General features: G+C 47.8%; 1 protein-coding gene across 2 annotated transcripts in view; it reads left to right on the plus strand.

The window, feature by feature from the left end:
* Window positions 1-16879, plus strand: part of LOC102458511 (natural killer cell receptor 2B4-like) — a 74023-nt gene that overhangs the window by 22744 nt on the left and 34400 nt on the right. Inside the window, exon 2 of one of the 2 annotated variants that reach the window (XM_089772262.1) lies at window positions 2855-3061. The exons of the other annotated variant lie outside the window; for it this stretch is intronic. Coding sequence (XP_089628388.1) covers window positions 3013-3061 — 49 coding nt within the window. The 5' untranslated portion in view covers window positions 2855-3012. The remainder of the gene's footprint in view (window positions 1-2854; window positions 3062-16879) is intronic. 2 annotated transcript variants of the gene reach the window in all.

Genomic DNA, 16879 nt, shown 5'->3' on the forward strand with positions numbered 1-16879 from the left:
AGCAAGATGGGGGAGTGCCCCCGTGAGGGTTGGGGGAGGCCTCGCGCTTGTGGGGAGTCCAGGCACATTCAGAGGGAGTGCCCCAAGGGGAGCTGCGAGGCTGAGCGAGCCCTGAAAAGAGGCTGAAGGCAGAGACAGGAAGAGCAAAGGCCAAGGGATCGGTGCTTCCTTTGCCACCAGAAAGGCCACCTGCAAAGGCATGGCCCTCAGAGAAGGAGGCTCAGCCTGAGACTCCCCCAAAAGTAGGAGGTAACTAGGAGACTGTCTGGGGCATGGAGACCCCAGAGAACCCCTGGAACCCACTCGGGAGCTGAGGGTCCCAAACATCGGAGGAGGGAAGCAGGTTGCTCCGGGGGTGGAGAGCCTGTAGAAGGGCCCAGCTGTGAGAGAAGCTGGGACATTAGGAAACAACCCCCTCCCTCCCGCCCCAAGGGAGTTACTTAAAGGGGAGGGTGGGGGCGGGGCAGCTGCCCCACTGCAGCGAGGGAGGGGTTCAACGCAGGCCGGGGGGAGCCTGCACTAACCCTTCCAGTCAGGGAGAGGCTTAGAGGAGCCAATCAAATGGTGTCTTGCTGGGGCAGGCCTGCTATAAGGAGCGGCTCAGCAGAGCGGAGGGCAGCTGTGCCCTGGCCAGGGAGGGTGCAGGACCAGTTCCCAGGGAGAAGCGCCAGGCCAGGCTCGGCTCAGAGGAGCAGAGAGAGGGTCCAGTCTGAGACCTCCCAGGCTGCAGCCAATGAGGTGCAAGGGGTCACGGGGATGTGGCCTGGGGAACACCAGCAGTGAAAGGGATGGAGGGAAGGGCAGGACTAGAGCTTGGTTCTTCTGCCCCCAGCACCACCAGTGGCCACCAAGGAGCGTGGCCCTGCGGTGAGGGTCCTTGGGGTGCAGCTGGCCGCAGTGGCAGGTGAGACCCCCAGGCCGGCTGACGCCCACGGCGAGGGGGGAAGTGCACGGCCCAGTCCAGCGCGCAAGGCGGGCGCACAGGGAGGCGGAGGAGAGCAGCGGGAGAGGGCGGTCAGCAGGCAGCGTGTGCCGATGGACTGAGCTAACTCCCGGGGTGAGCAGCAGGAGGCGCCGTGGTGCTGAGCCCACGCCCTTACAGGGCCATGGGGTGGGGGAGGTGCTAAGGAGGCTGTGACTGTCAGCTGTGGAGCGGGTCTATTTGGGGCCCTGCATCCTGTGAGGTGCAGAGACACGCTGACCACAGAGCCTGTGGTGGGGAAGGTCCCTCCCGGCCCCCTGCAGCTTCCTTCCTCCTTGGTCTCCTCTGGCCCAGCAGGGAGCCGGTGGGTGTGTGTGTGTGTGTGTGTGTGTGTGCGCGCGCACATGCTCCTGTTTAAAAATGACACTTTCTGTTTGCAATGGGGGGGAGCATACAGCAAAGAGTGTTATTTTTTAAGCAGGAGCACCCCCCCCCCCGCCGTGCCACAATCCTCCCACTGCACCGGGGGCAGAGGGTTGAAAGCTATACTCCGCTATAGACGCTGGACCCATTGGCCCTAGGACACCCTGCACCAGCTACCAACCCTCCCCGTTGTCCATACGTCCTTGTAGGGAGGGGGACTTTGGGGTGGACTGAAATGGGGGGGGGCTGCTGGAGGTGAAAGGCCCCTCTCTGCGTGCCCCCCTCCCCCTTGTGCTGCAAAACGTTCCTCATCTGGGGTGGAAGAATGAATTGTAACTGGGTGGTAGCATGGGCCAGAGGAACAGGACATGGGGACTACTTGGTTCTGTTCCCAGTTCATCCATGATGATGTCACTGCCCCGCTCTGTGCCTCAGTTTCCCCATCTGTAAAATAGAACAGTGCTTCCCTGAGCCTTTGGACAGTCTATAATGGCCAGTATTTCCCAGCCTTCAAGCCATGCTGGGAGACCCATCCTGCCTCTGAGAGGTTGGGTGATGGCTCCCAGCGGTGGTGATTCTATGCTGGTAAATTAATTCTAGTTATGCCAATACTGTCACTGGCTTATTTCATTTGCTTTTGAGTCTGTTTCCGTATGACTGGGCTGGCCTCAGGATTTATGGGGCCTTACACAGAATTTTTGAATTGGTGCCCCTGTGCCCAATGGCAGCCAGGTGGTGAGAGGAGGGGACAAGATGTGGTGGTTTTGGTTTTTTTTTAATAATCTTCAGCCACACACTCGTGAAGTATCGTGAACTAAGGCCGAGTAGACTAGCACGTTGTGTGTATGTTACAGTATCAGTAAGTTCACAAACTGACCATATGTGCCTGGGGATTGGCAAATGCCTGTGAAATGCCACTTCCAATTTCATGGCGCTTTCACGGTTTCCATGTGGTACTAATAGGACTGGAAGGCTTTTTCCATGTTGAGTTACCTAGGGAGGAAGACTCACCTTGCTGTAGCAGCCACAACCATAGGGACAGGAAGGGGGGGTGTGAGATTTTTTTGGTTCCTTCCACAGCAGCTGTGTAGGCCTAAGGAGGGCCTGATAAGTGAGGTATTTTAAGCTTGCGAGAGGAGTTCAAGTACCACACGGAAGTAAAATAAAAACTTGAATCCATCAAAGGAGCTTCCTGTGCAGTCTGAGGTCTGGCCACCGAAAGCCCTGTCCCAGCGAGAAGCACTTTCTTCCCCAGTTCTTAGCAAGTCACAGCTACTGTCCTCCTGGAACTCGTCCTTCCTCATCGCTGCCGCCGAGCTCTGGTTAGTCACTTCTGCACCTGCTGCTGAGGTGGAAGTGGCGAGCAGGAGAGTGCTTGCATGTAGCAGGTTCGGCGGGGCTGCTAGCGTGTCGTGGGGGCTTTTAAAGGAAGGTGGGAGGATGTGATGCGTAGGCTCGTGTGAGCAGAGCGGTCAGTGTTCTACTGTGAGATGACAGGGATCTCTGCAGGAAGCCGCACGCAGCAGAAGTCACTGACCGGCGGCCTCGGAGGTGTCTCTCTCCTGTCACTCGGTGCCAGAAATTCGCCTCCTGTGTCAGCGCGGGCAGCATGAAACATCCCAGCTACTAACAGCGACGGGTGCAGCCGCTTCTCCCGGGGCCAGATCATGAGGGTCTCCGTGTGCCTGCTGCTCTGCTCGCTGGTCCGTGGTGGAGGTAGGTGGTGTCCATTGCTACTACAGGTTCGGGCTGAGACCCTTGTTACCTTCTGAGTCATGGCACCAGGCTTGTGCAATAGACCGGAGGGGGATGGATGGCTCAGGTCAGTCGTACGCTGCACAACGCTTCCCCTCATTCCCAGCTCCAGTCCACCCCAGCTTTGTGGCCATGCAATGAGCTTGGGGGGAATCTCAGTCCCAGACAGACAACAGGGGTCACCCAATGCAATTAATAGGCAACAGATTTAAAAGAAACCAAAGGAAGTCTTTCCTCATGCTGCACGCAGTCAGTCTGTGGAACTCCTTGCCAAAGGATGTTGTGAAGGGCCAGGACCTTAACAGTGTTCAAAAAAGAGCGATCATAAATTCATAGAGGAAGGTCCATCCATGGCTATTAGCCAGGATGGGCAGGGAGGGTGTCCCTGGTCACTGTGTGAGAGTCTGGGAATGAGCGACACGGGAGGGATCATTTGATGATTCCCTGTTCTGTTCACTCCCTCTGGGGCACCTGCCATTTGCCGCTGTTGGCAGACAGGACACTGGGCTGGATGGTGCTTTGGTCTGACACAGTCTGGCTGCTCTCATGTTCTTAAGCCTCGTTAGCACAGAACCCCCACAGATTCTAGGTTGTATCAACAGGTGTGTTGTAAGCAAAACTCGTGAAGTCATTCTGCCGCTCTACTCTGCACTAGTTAGGCCTCAGCTGGAGTACTGTGTCCAGTTCTGGGCGCCACATTTCAAGAAAGATGTGGAGAAATTGGAAAGGGTGCAGAGAAGAGCGACAAGAATGATTAAAGGTTTAGAGAACATGACCTATGAAGCCAGGCTTCATGAACTGGGCTTGTTTAGTTTGGAAAAAAGAAGATTAAGGGGGGACATGATAGCGGTTTTCAAATATCTAAAAGGGTGTCACAAGGAGGAAGGCGAAAATGTGTTCCTCTTGGTTTCTGAGGACAGGACAAGGAATAATGGGCTTAAAGTGCAGCAGGGGAGGTTTAGATTGGACATTAGGAAAAAATTTCTAACTGTCAGGGTGGTCAAATATTGGAATAAATTGCCAAGGGAGGTGGTGGAATCTCCCTCTCTGGAGATATTTAAGAACAGGTTAGATAGACATCTGTCAGGGATGGTGTAGACGGAGCTTGATCCTGCCTTGAGGGCGGGGGGCTGGACTCGATGACCTCTCGAGGTCCCTTCCAGTCCTATTATTCTATGATTCTATAATTCTATGATAATCTCTCCTTGCTGGCAGCCTCTGGCAGAATGGTCAAGGGCCAAAGGCTCAGAGCAGGAGTCGTGGGAATGGGCTGTAAGAACAGAGAGTCTGGTCTTCTAGGATGAGGGCGGAGCAGAGCAAAAGGAACAGGCGTGCAGGCAAAAATCAGGCTGCTGCCTCTTCGTTGTCTTTATACACCTCCTTGAGCCATTGAGATAAATACCGAGCAGCACCTGGGCAAAGTGCATTGAACTTCAATGAATGATGCTGATTTGCACCCATCCTCTTGGTTTAACACAGCTCTGCTGTGGACCTCAGACTCCCCATTTGCAAACATACTGCAGCTGCCTGGCTGTTTGCAAACAGCAGATACTCTGCAGAAAGGCCCACCTGGCTGATTCAAAGCGACGCGCTGAGTTTGGTGAGTTATAGGGCTGGGTTTTTGCACCACTGAGACAGCTCTGCAGCAGTGTTACGGATCCGAGTTGCACAGACACAAACAGCTTTCTCAAACTCCGGGGCAACACCGCTGATAGCATCTGGCCTACAGCTTCCGAGGTGATGAGTGGCTGGGGATGTTTCAATTTCTAGAGACCGTCAAGGGATTTGCCTGGAGCTTGCACCCTCTGAACCCCAGCTCCCTCTGAACCGGGCACCCACAAACAGACGCCAAGAATAGCTGCTCACTCGTACAATTCTGAGATTTGGGCAGTAAACTCACCGGGGTCTCGGCACACTTTGTGCCATGCCCACCGAGGGGGAATGTTCTTGAAAGTGCCTAAGTGCCACTGAGGCTTCTCAGGGCCGGGTTTTCAAAGGTGCCTAAGGATGCAGAGCGTTGCCGAGAAGGATTTTTCCTGGTACCTAGCTCACATACGCACTTGGGGGCTTTTGAAAATTCCTCTCTGGCATCTCCACACTGATGAGCATGAGATGACTAGAAGGATTTTCAAAGCCACCATAGTATCTAGCTCTACCTTTAGGTGCCTAAATACCTTTGGAGAACTGGCCCTAAGTGCCTAAGTCACTCTTGAAACTGAGACCTAGGTTCCTTGCTCCCTGGAGTGCATTGGAAAATGTTATCCTGAGTCCATTTGAGTTGCAGGGTTTTGGAAAATGCTGCCTTGTGTTCCAGACTCCCCCCACCCCTTGCAATGAAGCTGGCTGGGGGTTCCCGGGGTGCTGCTTACCTGGTTGGGCAAATGCTTACTGACTTCACTAAAGCCCCAGCCACAACTTGCTAGAGTTGGCTGGACGGGCTGGAAAAGGACAGGCTTGAAGCGTGCCACCAAAGTGGGCTGATCTCCACCGCCTGGCAAGGGAATGCAGAACCTTTCCCGGTTTCTGTAATGATGGGGAGGGACGGTGAGTTGGTGGCCTCGCACCACCGCACGTGCTCTCAGCCCACTGCTCAGAGTCCACAGCACAGGGAGCCTGAAAACATGGCCCTTTCCTCCCACTCCTTCAAGCTGCTCTCTCAAGCGCAGGGTTAGGGGCCTGGTGGGTTGGAACAGGGCCAGACTGCATTGCCTCTGCTGGGAGCCCCTCTTGTGCTCCTCCCTGTGGATCGGGGCCTGGATTACCAGATTCGAGGGAGCAGATGCGCTTTTAACAAAACCCTGTTGGCCAGTTCCTGCTCCCTACGACTCGAGTCCCTGTGTTAACTTTATGTCAGTGTAAACAGGATCAGCATTCAGCCCAGTGTTTCTGCAATCTGTGTAAATTACTGTGACTTGTTCAGCCCCAGGGAGCATGCCTGGAGCTCTACAAACAAACCAGAACACCTTATGGTATCCTCAGTGGGCAGCCTATGGCCTGCGGGTCCCCCATGCACTTCGTCAGGGGAAACTGCTGGCCTGGGTATGGCTGTCCACAGCTCCCATTGGGCCTGCCAGCGGCTTACCCTGACAAAATGTGCATGTCCCACGGCCGTGGGCTGTCCCCCTGCTAAAGATGAGACCCTCTGCTGTGGCCAATTGAATCATAAACTGGAAGGGACCTTGAGAGATCAAGTCCAGTCCCCTGCCCTCCCGGCTGGACCAAGCACTGTCTGGAACAGGGGTGGCCAACCTGTGGCTCTTGAGCCACATGTGGCTCTTTGCCCACAGAAATGTGGCTCAAGGTTACGGCTCGTTCGGAGCCGCATGCCCCAGTTCCTGGAGGGAGAAGGGTGTGGCTGCGGCGGTGGCAGCTCCAGTGAGACCCAGGTATTGGGTTAGAATGGGAGGGGCCTTTGGGTGCCTGGTTCTGGGGGAGGGATGTGTGGCTCTTCACATTACTATCCACAGCTCTTTTGGCTCTTCATGTCTAACTGGTTGGCCACCTCTGGTCTAGACCATTTCAGAGAGATGTCTGTCTAACTTACTCTTAAATATCTCCAGGGATGGAGATTCCACAACCTCCCCAGGCAACTTATTCCAGTGTTTAACCACCCTGACAGGCAGGAAGTTTTTCCTAATGGTCAACCTAAACCTCTCTTGCTGCAACTTAAGCCCATTGCTTCTTGCCCTGTCCTCAGATCTTAAGGAGAACAATTTTTTTTTATGGTGACTTGCCTGCCTGGTGCAAAGGTTGCGGATCTCTCGAGATAGACTTATGTGTAATTCTTGGGAGCAGCCAGTGGTCGTAGTACATATAGGTACCAATGATGTAGGGAAGGGTAGGAGAGATGTCCTGGAGGCCAAATTTAGGATGCTGGGAAAGAGACTGAAATCCATGTAGGCAGGTAGAGCTTGAGTCTCCGTGCGTGGATGAGATGACGGTGTAGGGAGGAGGGGTTTAGCATTACAAGGAACTGGGGAAACTTTTGGGGTAGGAGGAGCCTATACAGGAAGGATGGGCTCCACCTAAACCAAAGTGGATCCAGACTGCTGGCACTTAACATTAAAAAGGTCGCAGAGCAGTTTTTAAACTAAGAGATGGGGGAAAGCCGATTGGTGCAGAGGAGTACATGGATTGGACATAGACGTCTCTTCGAGGACAGTCTATTGATAGAGATTCTCTAGGTTTTAGTCAGGAGGAGAGGATGGAAGAGGATAAAGTATGAGCCAGATCAGACGAAAAACATTCACTTGAATCTGACACATCAGAAAAGGGCAGACGAATAAACAGTGACAAGTTTTTAAAGTGCTTGTACACTAATGCTAGAAGTCTTAAAAAATAAGATGGGTGAACTAGAGTGCCTCATGTTAAAGGAGGATACTGATATAATAGGCATCACAGAAATCTGGTGGAATGAGGACAATCAATGGGACACAATCATTCCGGGGTACAAAATATATCTGAAGGACAGAACAGGTGTGGGTGGGGGAGTGGCACTATATGTGAAAGAAAATTTAGAATCAAATGAAGTAAAAATCTTAAATGAATCAACATGTTCCATAGAATCACTATGGGCATTAATTCCCTGCTCTAATAAGAATATAACAATAGGGATCTATTATTGACCACCTGACCAGGACAGTGATAGTGACTATGAAATGCTAAGGGAGATCAGAGAGGCTATAAAAATAAAGAACTCAATAATAGTGGGGGAATTTCAACTATCCCCATATTGACTGGGTACATGTCACTCAGGACGAGATGCAGAGACAAAATTTCTTGATACCTTAAGTGACTGCTTCTTGGAGCAGCTGGTACAGGAACCCATAAGGGGAAAGGCAATTCTCGATTTAGTCCTGAGTGGCGCGCAGGATCTGATCCAAGAGGTAACTATAACAGGGCTGCTTGAAAATAGTGACCATAATATTTAACTTTCCTGTGGTGGGAAGAACACCTCAGTAGCCCAACACTGTGGCATTTAATTTAAAAAAGGGGAACTATACAAAAATGAGGAGGTTAGTTAACAGAAATTAAAAGGTACAGTGACTAAAGTAAAATCCCTGCGACCTGCATGGACACTTTTCAAAGACATAATAGAGGCCCAACTTAAATGTATACCCCAAATTAAAAAACATAGCAGAAGAACTAAAAAAGAGACACCGTGGCTTAACAACCATGTAAAAGAAGCAGTGAGAGATTAAAAAGATGTCTTTTAAAAAGTGGAAGTCAAATCCTAGTGAGGCAAATAGAAAGGAGCATAAACACTGCCAAATTAAGTGTTAAAAATGTAATAAGAAAAGCCAAAAAGGAGTCTGAAGAACAGCTAGCCAAAAACTCAAAAGGTAATAACAAAATATTTAAGTACATCACAAGCAGGAAGCTTGCTAAACAGCCAGTGTGGCCCCTGGATAGATCAAGATACAAAAGGAGCACTTAAGACGATAAAGTCATTGCAGAGAAACTAAATGAATTCTTTGCTTCAGTCTTCTCAGCTGAGGATGTGAGAGAGATTCCCAAACCTGACAAATCTGAGGACTTGTCACAGATTCAAGTGGAGGAGGTTTTGGAATTAATTGATAAACTTAACAGTAACAAGTCACCAGGACCAGAAGGTATTCAACCAAGAATTCTGAAAGAACTCAAATGTGAAATTGCAGAACTATTAACTATGGTTTGTAACCTATCCTTTAAATCAGCTTTTGTACCCAGTGACTGGAAGATAGCTAATGTAACGCCAATATTTAAAAAGGGCTTTAGAGGCGATCACGGTAATTATAGAGCGGTAAGTCTAACGTCAGTACCGGGCAAATTAGTTGAAACAATAGTAAAGAATAAAATTTTCAGATACATAGAAGAACATATTTTGTTGGGCAAAAGTCAACATGGTTTCTGTAAAGGGAAATCATGTCTTCCTAATCTATAAGAGTTCTTTGAAGGGGTCAACAAACATGTGGATAAAGGGGAGCCAGTAGTTATAGTGTACTTAGATTTCCAGAAAGCCTTTGACAAGGTCCCTCACCAAAGGCTCTTACGTAAATTAAAAGTTGTCATGGTATAAGAGGGAAGATCCTGTCACGGACTGAGAACTGGTTAAAAGATAGGAAACAAAGGGTAGGAATAAATGGTAAATTTTCAGAATGGAGAGGGGTAACTAGTGGTGTTTCCCAAGGGTCAGTCCTAGGACCAATCCTGTTCAACTTATTCATAAATGATCTGGAGAAAGGGGTAAACAGTGAGGTGGCAAAGTTTGCAGATGATACTACACTGCTCAAGGTAGTTAAGACCAAAGCAGACTGTGACTGGGCAACAAAATGGCAAATGACATTTAATGTGGATAAATGTAAAGTAATGCACATTGGAAAAAATAACCCTAACTATACATATAATATGAGGGGGGCTAATTTAGCTACAACTAATCAGGAATGAGATCTTGGAGTCATCATGGATAGTTCTCTAAAGACGTCCATAGTGTGTGCAGTGACAGTTGAAAAACCAAACAGGATGTTAGGAATCATTAAAAAAGGGATCGAGAATAACATAATATATATGGAGCTATACCATCTCATAGAGCTGGAAGGGACCTTGAGAGGTCACTGAGTCCAGTCCCCTGGCCTCACAGCAGGACCAAGTACCATCTCTGACACATTTTGCCCCAGATCCCTAAATGGCCTTCTCAAGGATTGAGCTCTCAACCCTGGGTTTAGCAGGCCAATGCTCAAACCACTGAGCTACTCCTCCCCAGATAGTAACTTAGAAGACGGAGAATATCTTATTGCCCTTCTATAAACCTGTGGTATGCCTGTGTCTTGAACACTGCGTACTCAAGTGAGTGCTGTTGCAAGAAAAGCAAATATGATTCTAGGTTGTATCAACAGGTGTGTTGTAAGCAAAACTCGTGAAGTCATTCTGCCGCTCTACTCTGCACTAGTTAGGCCTCAGCTGGAGTACTGTGTCCAGTTCTGGGTGCCACATTTCAAGAAAGATGTGGAGAAATTGGAAAGGGTACAGAGAAGAGCGACAAGAATGATTAAAGGTTTAGAGAACATGACCTATGAAGCCAGGCTTCATGAACTGGGCTTGTTTAGTTTGGAAAAAAGAGGATTAAGGGGGGACATGATAGCGGTTTTCAAATATCTAAAAGGGTGTCACAAGGAGGAAGGCGAAAATTTGTTCCTCTTGGTTACTGAGGACAGGACAAGGAGTAATGGGCTTAACGTGCAGCAGGGGAGGTTTAGATTGGACATTAGGAAAAAATTCCTAACTGTCAGGGTGGTCAAATATTGGAATAAATTGCCAAGGGAGGTGGTGGAATCTCCCTCTCTGGAGATATTTAAGAACAGGTTAGATAGACATCTGTCAGGGATGGTGTAGTCGGAGCTTGGTCCTGCCTTGAGGGTGGGGGGCTGGACTCGATGACCTCTCGAGGTCCCTTCCAGTCCTATTATTCTATGATTCTATAGCTGTGGTCTCCTCATCTAAAAAAAGATAGACTGGCATTAGAAAAGGTTCAGAGAGGGGCAACTAAAATGATTAGGGATTTGGCACAGGTTCCATATGAGAAGAGATTAAAGAGGCTGGAACTTTTCAGTTTGGAAAGAGGAGACTAAGGGAGGATATGATAGAGGTCTATAAAATCATTAGTGATGTGGAGAAAGTGAGTAAGGAAAAGTTATTTGCTTGTTCCCATGATATAAGAACTAGGGGCCACTAAATGAAACTACAGGCAGTCGCCGGTTTACATGGATCCGACTTACATCGGATCCCTACTTACAAACGGGGTGAGGCAGCCCCGCACTAGCTGCTTTCCCCCAGCAGACTAGGGAGACGCGAAGCTAGCGTGCCCCCCAGCAAACCAGGGAGACGCGGAGCGGCTTTTCTCAGCAGACATCTCAGCTTGAGAATAAAGGACTGAGGGAAGTGAGGTATGGGAGAATAAAACTGAGCTCTGGAGAAATGTTTGGCTAGAGTTTCCCCTACAATATGTACCAGTTCCGACTTACATACAAATTCAACTTAAGAACAAACCTACAGTCCCTATCTTGTACGTAACCCAGGGACTGCCTGTAATGGGCAGCAGGTTTAAAACAAATAAAAGGAAGTTCTTCACACAGCGCAGAGTCAATCTGTGGAACTTCTTGCCTGAGGAGGCTGTGAAGGCTAGGACTATAACAGGGTTTAAAAGAGAACTAGATAAATGCATGGAGGTTAAATCCATAAATTACTATTAGCTAGTATGGGTAAGGAATGGTGCCCTGGCCTCTGTTTGTCAGAGGGTGGAGATGGATGGCAGGAGAGAGATTGCTTGATCATTACCTGCTTGATTCACTCCCTCTGGGAAACCTGGCATTGGCCACTGTCGTCAGGGTACTGGGCTGGATGGACCTTTGGTCTGACCCAGTATGGCCAGTCTTATGTTCTTATGTCAAAGGGCTGTGGTCTGTGCGGTCCATTTTTCAGTAGCCCAGACACAAACAAGTGCTGCTTTTTCACCTGTAGAATATTTTCTCTCAGTATCCCTAATTGTCCTTGAAGCAAATGCAACAGTCTTCTCCGTGCTGTCCTCATGAAGTTGTGTGAGTACACCCCAAAGTCCAGCATCAGTAGCCACAATTGTAGGCAATACAGAATACAAGTGCAAGTACTGGACTATGTACAATCAAGTCTTTCACGGTTTCCAAACTAGCTTGTGCATCCGTTGTCCACGCCAAGGTTGAACTTCTCCGTAGTAATTCTCATAATCGGGGCTCGCCAGCTGCGCTGTCCGGCAATCTGCGCATGCGCAGATCACCCGAACCCGGCTCTTTCGGGTTACAATCTACTTGCCACGGGTGAGTAGATTGTATAATTTGTCGAGCCCTGCTCATAATGGTTCAATGACAGAAGCATAATTGGGAATAAATTTTGCATTCCAGGAGGTAAGACCCAAGAAGGAACGTAAGGTTTGCAAATTTGTTGGAGGAGGAGCCTTTGAAATTGCTAGGATATGATCTGGATCAGGTTTTAGTCCATCTGGTGAAATTGTATGCCCCGGAAAGGAGAGTTCTGTTTGTCTAAATTTGCAATTAGACAAGTTGAGCTTGAGGCCTGCTGTGCTGATGCAGTTTAGTACAGACTGCAGGTTATTCTCATGCTCCTCAGAAGTATTTCCAAACACAATAATATCATCCAGATAGCACTGAACTCCATGTTGATTCTTCAGAATCAATGACATCATTTTTTGGAAGGCACTTGGGGCAGATGAAAGACCGTATGGAACACGTTTAAAACGAAATGGTCTCTCATGCGTAATAAATGCTGTGAGGGCTGTGCTGTCTTCATGCAACATAACCTGGTGGTATGCGCTCTGCAAATCAAGAGTAGAAAATATCTTTGCTCCACAGAGTTCTGCAAATACTTCCTCTATGTGAGGCAGTGGGTGACTGTCAACCACAATAGCTTTATTTGGCTCTCTGAAGTCCACACAAAGGCGAATGCCTCCATCCTTCTTCTGTGTCACCATTCAGATGGTGACAACCCATTCAGATGAGTCAGTCTCTTCAATAATGTCCTTTTTAACAAGTTTTTTAAGTTCCTCTGAAACCGCTTCCCTGACTGAAAATGGTAAGCGCTATAACTTCTGTCATCCAGGGATCACATTATGTTGCATTTTAACTTTTGTGCACAAACCCATAAGCACAGCCAAGTTTCTCCTCAACCTGGTCTTGGGTCCCAGCTCCCACTGGTGTGTGTACTGCAAGAGTGCTTTGCTGAGGAAGATCAATTCAGACATTAACTACCCTGAGGTTTAAAGCAGCCAATAAATCTCTGCCAAGGATAGGAGTGCCTTAGTGGACAATGTAGAACTCTGCAGTTACACAGCAATCACCAAAAGCAACCATTGCTGGCAGGCAGCCACGTACTAGAATTTGGTTTTTCAAATGGCACACCAAGTGAAGTTTGGGTTCAGTAAGAGGCACATATTTAAAGTAATGCAAATAGATGGAATCAGGTAGTATAGATACTGCTGAGCCAGTGTCCAACATTAGCTTAATAGGATGTGATTTGCCTGGGGGAGGGATAGCTTGGTGGTTTGAGCGTTAGCCTGCTAAACTCAAGGTTGTAAGTAAAATCCTTGAGGGGGCCATTTAAGGATCTGGGGCATATCAGTCAGGGATGGTACTTGGTCCTGCCATGAGGACCTCTCAAGGTCCCTTCCAGCTCTATGAGATAGGTATATTTCCATATATTAAGATGTGGCAGAAACATTTACAGTGCACCTTACCTGTTCTGGAATATGTGCAGTAGTGATTTTGTCCACACTCCGCACAGTAACATCTGGTATTGTAAATGCATGCACCTGTTGATTGGACTGGCTACTGCGGCATACCTTAGCAAAATGCCCAATCTTTTTGCAGTGATTGCACTGAGCTACTTTTGTAGGACATCTTGTATAATTTGCGAGGTGCTGTGGGGATCCACAGTGAAAGCATGCTTTTGCTGTGCTTTGAATTTGCTGATTCTGGGGTTTTCCATTAGCTTTCTCCTTGTAATTGTTTGTCTGCAGTGATAGTGGACTTTTCTGCAAAGGAGTCTCAGCCTGGACTGGGCCTCCTGTGTCCATGCTCATTGTTTTGGCTTCTGCTATAGCTGACTTAGTCTGGGTAGCAATGGTTATTGCTTTTTCCAGTGTGAGTTGTGGTTCTAGAAGCAAGTGTTCTCTTACACGAAGCATGGTGGTTTTCTCAATGAGCTGGTCATCTGCTATACTCCCAACGTCACAAGTTACAATCAGACTCCTCAGAGAAGCAATAGACTGCATTATAGTCTCCCTTGGCTTCTGCTCAAGCTGGCAAAATCTGTAGCAATTCGCTACTACATTCACTCTTGGCACGAAAATGTTCTTTAATGCAGTGAGTGCAGTCTCATATTTATCACCTGCAAGGGGAAAAGTGCAAAATATATGCTGCCCTTCTGCTCCAAGGCAGTGGATTAGCAGAGCACGTTTTCTTACTTCAGAAATTTCTGTAGCACTGATTGTAAGCAAATAAGTCTCAAATATATGGATCCAGGCAGTAAAAGCAATTGGAGACTCAACTGGGCTTTGCAGAAAGGGTGCAGGTGGGTTCAGAAACAGAAGATCCATCCTCATCACCAAAATGTTGTATCATGCAAGCAAGGTGCTAACAAACTTCAACAGGACTTTATTTACCAAAAGTGAAAGCTCTGTACAAAGCTGCTGCTGCTCCCCTCTGTAGCTCTTACTCAGCCCCTGCTAATCTTCTCCCCCCTCCTTCCTGTTTCCTGTGCTTCCAGACTCCCAACAACCAGTCCTCCCAGTTCTAATGATTACAAACAGCATCTAACACACCACACATGTCAAGCTGCACATGGCCCCTGGTCGGTTCTTTCAGTACTTGTACCAGGAAGTTATGCCCAGCATTCTCCAAAAATTTCTTGAATTGTATGTGTTCTGCTGTATTGGTCTCCCAACAGATGTCAGGGTGATTAAAGTCCCCCATGAGAAGCAGAGCCTGTGATCTAGAAGCTTCTGTTAGTTTGATAGAAAGATTCAGGCTGAGCAAAGAATTCATTTTCTGGTTCAGCAGCTGAACTGAAAAAATAGTTTTGGGTTGATGCAAAACAAAATATTTCCCCCTCTTGTGTTTAGTTTTTGGATGTTTTGCTCTTTTTTTTCAGAAAAAGAAAATCTAGTGAAATTCCATTTTGAAAATGCCTTAATGAACTTCTTAGATGTTTTCAATTCTCTCCCCCTCCCCCATCTTTTTCTGATCAAAACTATTTGCCAAATTTGACCCAGAAGAAAAAGTTTAAATCTTCACAGTTTTTTGCATCCAGCAAACTAAAAAAAGAAAGTTGGTTTGGGTCAATTGTCATGCTTTGTTCTCCTAGTTTTGAAATGTTTTATTTTCAGTTTTGACCAATTTTTATACTATAATTGCCTTCTGTTTTGAAACAATGTTGTTTTGAACCAGGAAATGAAACATCCTGTTTTATTAAAACAGGACACAGTAATGTTAAAAAAAAAAAGTTACTTTTCCACCTGAGAAATTTGTCTAAACTATTGCTTTGCCATGAAGATAGAGGATTTGACAAAGTGACATGTTTTTTAAATGGGAAATGTTGCAAAATTCCCAACCAACTCTGCTAGAAACTTCTGTTGTTTGTAAGCTGGAAGTGGGGATTGTCACCTAATCACATGACTCCAGGAGTTGGGGCTTGAAGGAAAACACCTGCTACTGTGAGTTTCACGAGCAATTCAAAGAGCTGTTAACACTGAAAGTGACCCATCTTTCACTCAGAGCACATTTCCAAAGTGTTCTAGTCTGATAGCAGCAGTGAGACACTTAGTTCCTCTGGGGCCCCCATTATGCTGTATGAAAAGAGTTAAAAAAAGACCAACCCTGCCCCTGAAATCTGCCCCTTTCACCAGGCCGTGCCTGGGAGGGTTTATTTTGCAGACATTAGCACTAATCCTGCATTGAGCTCTGCTAGTGTTAACTTCTGCACCTCCACAGTGACCCACTGTCCTCAGGAAAATGCCACGCGAGTACCGGGCTCGAGCAGCTGTAGAACTGAAATAGGTCTCTCTGCTGCCATGGACTCTGGAAGGCTGCACTGGCTGAAAGAATGCCTCAGTTGTCATGTTATCTGGAGCAGTCCATGACCATGAGGGAGGAGTATAAATATTTTGCTCAAGAATGCAGGGGAGTTATCAGGAAGGCAAAAGTGCAATCGGAATTGCAGCTAGCAAGGGATGTGAAGGGTAACGAGAGGTTTCTACAGGCATGCTAGCAAGAAGAGGGTGATTGGAGAGGCTGTAGGGCCCTTACTGAATGAGGGAGGTAACTTAGTGACAGATGTTGTGGGAAAAGCTGAAGTACTCAATGCTTTTTTCCCCCTCTGTCCTCATAGACACAGTGTGCTCCCAGACCAATGCAGTAGGCAACACAGTAGGGGAACGAGGTGGGCAGCCCTTGGTGGAGAAAACTGGTTAAGAACTATTTAGAAAAGCTAGACACATACAAATCCATGGGTCCGGATTTAATGCATCCGAGGGTACTGAGGGAGTTGGCAAATGTCATTGCAGAGCCTTTGGCCATTATCTTTAAAACTCCTGGAGATTAGGAGAGACCCTGGATGATTGGAAAAAGGCAAATGTAGTGCCCATCTTTAAAAAAGGGAAGAAGGACAATCCAGGGAACTACAGTCTGGTCAGCTTCACCTCAGTCCCCAGAAAAATCATGCTGGAGATCCTCAAGGAAATCCATTTTGGAGCACTTGGAAGAGGGGAATGTGATCAGGATTCACCAACTGCAAGTCATGCCCGACCAATCTGATTAGCTTCTATGCTGAGGTAACTGGCTCTGTGGATGTGGGAAAGTCAGTGGATGTGATCTACCTTGACTTTAGCAAGGCTTTTGATACCGTCTCCCACAATATTCTTGCCAGCAAGTTAAGGGAGTATGGATTGGATAAATGGACTATAAGTGGATAGGAAGCTGGCTAGACTGTCAGGCTCAACGGATAGTGATCAACAGCTTGATGTCAGGTTGGCGATCGGTTTCTAGCGGAGTGCCCCAAGGATCGGTTCTAGGGACTGCTTTCTTCAACATCTTTATTAATGACCTGGCTGGGAGGTTGCTCCCCTTTGCTCTGGCTGGAGCATTGGCAGATAATGTGCAATCACAGGTGTCACACTTGAGACTTGGTGAATAGAGGACAAATATATAACACATCCAGTTCTGGCCCCCACTACAGAAAGGATGTGGATGCATTAGA

This window comes from Pelodiscus sinensis, chromosome 22 (assembly GCF_052426305.1).
Source record: "Pelodiscus sinensis isolate ZL-2025 chromosome 22, ASM5242630v1, whole genome shotgun sequence".
Lineage (NCBI taxonomy): Eukaryota > Metazoa > Chordata > Testudines > Trionychidae > Pelodiscus > Pelodiscus sinensis.